The 7,042-nt window shown below is 37.2% G+C and overlaps 1 protein-coding gene across 1 annotated transcript in view; it reads right to left on the bottom strand.

Moving 5' to 3' along the window:
* Window positions 1-4,069: 4,069 nt before the first annotated feature.
* LOC107707363 (heterogeneous nuclear ribonucleoprotein A1-like) overlaps window positions 4,070-7,042 on the bottom strand; it is an 8,312-nt gene continuing 5,339 nt past the window's right edge. The window contains exons 6-11 of the mRNA XM_016511351.1: window positions 6,045-6,131; window positions 5,652-5,717; window positions 5,388-5,558; window positions 5,109-5,237; window positions 4,928-4,997; window positions 4,070-4,499 (exon numbers count right to left, since the gene is read on the bottom strand). Coding sequence (XP_016366837.1) covers window positions 4,936-4,997; window positions 5,109-5,237; window positions 5,388-5,558; window positions 5,652-5,717; window positions 6,045-6,131 — 515 coding nt within the window. The 3' untranslated portion in view covers window positions 4,070-4,499; window positions 4,928-4,935. The remainder of the gene's footprint in view (window positions 4,500-4,927; window positions 4,998-5,108; window positions 5,238-5,387; window positions 5,559-5,651; window positions 5,718-6,044; window positions 6,132-7,042) is intronic.

Here is a 7,042-nt window from a genome sequence, read left to right on the forward strand (position 1 = left end):
ATGTGATTGTTGGTACATTTTACCAGTTTTTACCATACTTTCAAAACAAAAATTAAAATAGGAAAAACATGCAATATGAAAATAATTGAAGACAAAATGTGTTTTACTCAGAAAAAACAAGATTTGGTTTTTAAAAAGCCTTTTTCCAAAAGGTACATCTGAAAAAGGGGGGGTCGTCTTATAATCAGGGTCGTCTTATATTCGGGCCAATACGGTAATTTTTTTCTTAAATATATTCATGCATGTGTTTGTATTTATATATACGTAATAAATACACACAGTACACATACATATATAATGTAAACAAAAACTTTTATTTTGGATGATTAATCGCGAATAATCATTTGACAGCACTAGTAAAAATCTACATTTATATTAATTCACTTTACACACTATTGATCAAAGTGACATACACTGAACAAAATTATAAATGCAACACTTTTGTTTTTGCCCCCATTTTTCATGAGCTGAACTCAAAGATCTAAGACTTTTTCTATGTACACAAAAGGCCTATTTCTCTCAAATATTGTTCACAAATCTGTCTAAATCTGTGTTAGTGAGCACTTCTCCTTTGCCGAGATAATCCATCCACCTCACAGGTGCTGATTAGACAGCATGATTATTGCAAAGGTGTGCCTTAGGCTGGCCACAATAAAAAGCCACTCTAAAATGTGCAGTTTTATCACACAGCACAATGCCACAGATGTCACAAGTTTTGAGGGAGCGTTTGTTCAGTATATATATATATATATATATATATACTCGTTTCAGAATGTCCCATTTATCATTATAGACCACTATCCTGTGACCAACGTTTATAAAGTTAAGTCAATTTCAACGTGTAAAGTCATCATTTCGACTTTTTAAGGCATGAATTTTTTTCTTACGTGGCGGAAATGGGCTTCCATACTTTATTGTGCCATCCCAAAGAGGCACAAAATCACTTTCACTGGCTCTTAAATTAAATGCTCCCTCCTGGTGGAATGACCTGCCCAACTCAGTCCAAGCAGCTGAGTCCTTAGCCATCTTCAAGAATCGGCTAAAACATCTCTTACATCTTTATTTGACCCTCTAACTCTAGCACTCTCTATTCTAATTCTATTCTTGAAAAAAACAAACATGTCCCTTTTAGACTCTATTCATTTAACTGCTTGTTTTCTTAAAAAACAACTAACACTAGCTTCTCAAATCTTTTTGTATTCTATTTGTTTTCTTTTTATTACACAATTAACAAAAGCAAAAAAAGGCCTCTAACACTAGCTTGCTCTATTATTTTCTTTTTATTATATAATAAAAAAAACCTTGCTATGTGTACTGCGTTAAGCTAACCGAGACTTGTTATAGCACTTGCATATTGCTCTTTTGTTGATTTTGATCGCTTCCATTGTCCTCATAAGTCGCTTTGGATAAAAGCGTCTGCTAAATGTAAATGATCAAGAACAAAAACAAAAATCTGCCAATGGGAAAGGGAAAACATAATTTTCCATCTCAAATATTTGTATCTTGATTTAACAAAACAGAGATATTTGTATTGGAAAACAAATATACTAATATATTCATTTTTTGCAACTCATGCGAAATTTAATGCCATGACCTGATCTGACTTAAGACCTTTTTTAAGGCCTTAATTTGTGGAAGGGTGAATTAATACTTTTAAAGACCTTTTTTAACACCCACAGAAACCCTTTTAAAGTCACGTATAAACAAATATGAACATTTTGATTAAAACAAATACATTTAAAAAAAATGCATTGTCTTTTTTCAAGGCCTTTACCATCCTGTTATCATCATGATCCCCATTTAATAAAAGAATGCTAATCCATAATTTTAACATTTCAGGAAGTCACTCCGCAAAAATAAGCATTTGATCTCTTTATACTTGTTAGGAGAGTAACACATGTAACCCGTTTAATCTAGAACACTGCATATTTGTATGCAGCTCATACACAGCTAAATCTACAATTGATAAATGGGTTGCACTTTATTTTACTGTGTCCATGCAATTACAGAGCACTTATCCTACAAAGTAATGAGTAATATAAGGTAACTACATGGGCTAAAGTTAGGTTGAGGGGCATGTTCAGGTTTTGTAACTAGTTATTACCCAGTTATGGCAATTAATTCATGCAGAACAGGACTGTAAATTAGTGCTACTGATACATGTACATTCTTTTGTACCATGGCAAGTAAAATTAATTACTTAATATTCATGTCTATATGTACAACTAAAATATTTGGCCAAGATTGGCCATGAAAAAAACCTTGCTCATATGGTAGCTATCAAATGCTTCAGCATAAGTTATGCCAGTGATTAGTGATATTGAGCGTTGCATCCAAATGTTCATGCAACTATATTCAAAATATATGTTATTGCTCACATTTCTAAGACAACTCAACTGATAGGTTGACATGATGCAACAGACCCTTTATCACTTGTTAGGTTGAACCTATTGATTCATTTTTCTAAAGCGTTATATATGATTTTAATCCCAGCTGAAGAAATCACGAAATATAAATAGGTGTAAAATCACTGCTTTGGTAAATAAAGCATTTGATCCCATACTTAAATGTTTTAAATTTTTATTAAAACACTGTAAAAAAAAAAATATATATATATATATATTAATTTTTTGAAAAAATAAAACATTTCTAATGCTGTCCAGCAGCTATTGTTTGGTGTTTGACTCTGCGCTCTCACAACCTGTGGTGGAAACAAAAAGAAACATTTTGTGCAAAGGGTTTAAACAAGGTTAACCATACAAAATTGTATGACCGTACAGAATCAAAGCCAACTTCATTTAAAATACACACTTCCGGTTCATTTAAAACAGCTTACCAATTCAAATATTCAGGCCATCTGCCAAAGTGGATAAAACAGCAAAAGAATGCAATGTTAATATGTTTGTGCAGTTGCCATTTTGGGGTAGGCGTCTGTCCTTAGCTACCCTAGACGTAAAGAAAATAACTTGAAAAAGGATACAGTATTTTAGAATATAAATAAATCTAACGACATGCACTCACCTTCGAGATCACCGGCCATTTGAACTGGCGGTAACCGTGTCGCAGGTATAAAATCCACAAGTTTATATCCCTGGAAAAAGAATGAATTGATTTCAAACCAAAATAAGGAGAGAAACAAAGACATGTAGCCAAGCACAGAAAGTGTATAGTCATAAGTGTCTCATGCACCACTGAAACAAAAGACTACTTTTACAACATAAAATCAGATACCGAACCTTACTTAAAACACAGTTGAAAACTTGCTCACTGTGATAGTTCGGCACTCTTGTTTTCACCACAACCACGAAAACAACCAAGCAACAAAATCTTTACACTGTTACCTAATTGTGATGAGCACAAATAATTCACATGAAAAAAAAAAAAAACTAAAATTCTCCTCTTACCTACCAGTCTGGTATGTTAAATACCTTACTTTGGTAGCTGTTTCTCGCTAGTCTTACAACAGCAATCATCTGTTCTCAATAAGACTGCTGGCGATTCCAATAAGCTAGCCTCTCAGCTGGCTCATCCCAATGGCTAGCCTCTCTTCGATGGACTGCTTCTGAAAAGTCTCTTCTCTTTGGCTAGCCTTTAAGCTGGCTCCTCCCGATGGCTAGAATCTTTGCTGGCACTTCATCAGATAGTCTGACCGCTTACGTGCAAGATTGCCTTCAGGCGGCAATTCAGAGTTGCTAAAAATCCTCTCATGGATTTCATTCCCCAGCGGAACTCAAACAAAGAAACATCGTTTGTCCAAGACATGAACCAGGACGTGTGGCTAGGCCCAATTATAAGTATAAATGAACAAGCTAATTAAAGTTTTGCTGAAGTTCAATTCGTAGATCTCGGATTTCTTTACAGGTATTTCACGTGAAAGTTGAAACAAACCAGCGTTACTTTAATTATCCAGTAACCCAGGCTAATGAATGCTTTAACCAAAGGTCAAAGTGACTTTAGGGTAAAGCTTTAAATCTACATCGACAAATACCCAACAGCACAATCAATCATTCATGCATCTGGGCGATTATTCACAATTTACCAAATCAAAACACTGACGAATACAATGAAATAAAAAAACTGGAGCGGTTTATTTAATCTTGATTGGTGACTGTTCACATTAAAAAAAGGAAAAGAAATGTAAAAGAAAAAAGACAGACACCCTACTGGTTCAAGAGAAAAGCCAACACAACAATTAAACCCTGCATAAAATCTCATTGGAATGCTTTGCACTTCACAGACAAAAAAGGGAAAACTACAAACTAGTAAATGTCTTCCAGGACAAGAGTACTTTTGAAACGTTCCTTTTTTTTTTTAAAACACCTTCAAACCCCCCACCCCCATTCCCACATGATTTTCCTCCCCTATTGAACACGTTCTCTTCGTATGGCAGACGTTAATATCGCCACCACACTGCTTGGCTGGGCAGATCTAGGTGTAAACCTGCTTGCTTCTCTCCTTTCCCTGTCATCTCTCTCTGGCTCTCCTCTAAGTACTGTGGCCTGTTGGACAATACGGAACATAAATTCAGTTACACTTTGCAACCTTGCTTTGTCTTTATCAAGAGCTGAACTGGAGGGGAATGAGAAGTAGTAGCACAGAAGCAAACCTTCAGGTCAGCTAAGACTGCATGGTTAGGACAATGGGGATGAGTTTGCATGTGCTGCAGCCAGAAGGTTTGGAGAGCAACTCAAAATCAACATTCGTCTTGTGATACTGGATCTTAGCTTTATTAGATTTGAAGGTTTGCTGCTGGATCCCCTGCACTGAAAACTCAATAGTTTTACTCGTTTACCGACCAATTGAAGAGTGATTACGGGCTAACATTTGCATTGGTTACGCATCCTATGAGATGTTTGGACATGGATGAGCTAAAAACAAACTCATGGCTAAATTCAGAGGCCTCTTCCATACGTGGGGCAATTCTTACCCTGGAATCTAAAACCTTCGCCCACCAGAGCCTCCTCCATAACCACCACCAGAGCCTCCTCCATAACCACCTATAAAAGAACCGTGATTGAGACATCTGACATCTCAAAACATTTCAGCGTGGAATGGAAATGGTCTGAATTCAAATGTACTTATTCAATAACTCTGCAATGTTCACTCACCGCCATATGGGCCACCACCGCTCCTTCCACCACCTCCGTAGTTTCCTCCCTTCATTGGGCCGTAGTTGGAGGAAGACTGATTGTTGTAGCTGCCAAAGTCGTTGTAGCCTCCGCCACCTCCAAAGTTGCCTGCAAAAATACAGCGATTCTTTAAAATCTTATTTGCTACAGAGGCAGCACGGCAGAAGAACTTTACTCGCACATCCTATAACTGAACACACACACACACACACACAAAAAAAAAAGCAAACCTAGTAGAACAAAAATAAGGTAACTGACCTCCTCCGAAGTTGCCTCCACCACCACCATTGTTGTAGTTATCATAGCCACCGCTGCTGCCACCGTAGCCTCCACCCTGGTTTCCATAGCCGCCGCCGCCACCACCACCTCCGCTGCCTCCTCCATAACCACGGTTGCCCCCATAACTAGATCCACCTCCACCATAGCCGCCTGATAAAGAGATGAGAGATAAACATTATCATGGAAACACTGTTGAACGGTCAAGTGTAATTTGAATCACATTCTTAAAATTTTCCTACATACCATTCCCTCCGTAGCCATTATATCCATCGCCTCCACTGTAACCACCTCTTCCTCCTCCATATCCACCTACAAAAGGAATAACATTTCAAAGTTAATAACTCAAAAGGAACACTGTGGACCAGTAGTTCTCAAAAAGGTGGGTCCGTGTGTTATTGAATTTTTCCTTGCATCCTAAATAATAATTTCCAATTATTCCATGATGAAATCTGCATAGTACAAAGTGAAATCAAGTAGGATTAATCTAACCACTTTGGGATTGATACAATTATGCACAATTGAGGATGTCTGCATAATTTGTAAATTTTATGTTTAGTGAGGTACGGACTTTGAGAATCTCTGTGATAGACCACTACAAACTATAAAACAGAAATGAGAACATATGCAAAATTGTACCTCCATATCCTCCACCTCTGCCAAAGTTTCCACCACCACCACCACCACCACCACCACCTCCTCCTCCTCCTCCTCCTCCTCGCCCGCCTATAAGAGGAGTTTAATGAAAAAAGTTATTTTAGTTCAGGTCTTTCGAACAAAACATCAAAGAGCTATGCAACAAATCAAGACAGCTAAATAAAAAATGATGCTGTGGCACATTTTATTTTCCCTGAGGCCTGTGTTATTGCATTCCTTTTCCAGTGTGTAATTCTTACCTCGTTGATTCATTGACACCCTGTTCATTTCCTCTCTGGAGAGAGCTTTCCTGACTTCACAGTTGTGTCCATTCACTGTGTGGTATTTCTGTACTGTGGGTTAAATGGAAAAAAATGAAGACTGGTGTTAAAAGAGACACACACAAACACATACATGCATACATACATACATACACATACATATATATATATATAAATGGGGGTTTTCAATCTCCATAACTGAGGCCAATGTGATACACAGCTCGATGCATAGCCAACGATACGACACATTAAAGATATATATGAAGCAGCTACGTGATGTGATTCACCCCATTACGATGCAGTGCGATCCGATTTCGATTCGATGCAACAATGCGATTCATTGCAATACGATGCATTGGGAAAAAAAAATTGTCTGATGATACGATGCATCGATGCCACACGTAAAATATCGATATCTGCATAAATAGGCACCTTTATTTCGCTCGCACACAGACAGCCGCGTCTACACTGCGCGAATACAAAATTGAGCGATCTTCCGCTTTTTTGTGCATGGATGAATACATACAGACAAAATTACATAAAAATGTGCATTTTGGCGAATATCCTAGTAAACACAGTCGGTTAGGCATATGTCTTAACGTAAACAGTTGAGAAAGAAAAGGCATGTGTATCAGTAGGCCTATATTAAATCCGTGCTTCGTTCTTAAAGTGAAAGCAAACTAATAATAAATCTAATGCTGTCAAAGAAAAATACAAGTG

This window comes from Sinocyclocheilus rhinocerous, unplaced genomic scaffold (assembly GCF_001515625.1).
Source record: "Sinocyclocheilus rhinocerous isolate Xijiao unplaced genomic scaffold, SAMN03320098_v1.1 scaffold2310, whole genome shotgun sequence".
NCBI classification, from domain to species: domain Eukaryota; kingdom Metazoa; phylum Chordata; class Actinopteri; order Cypriniformes; family Cyprinidae; genus Sinocyclocheilus; species Sinocyclocheilus rhinocerous.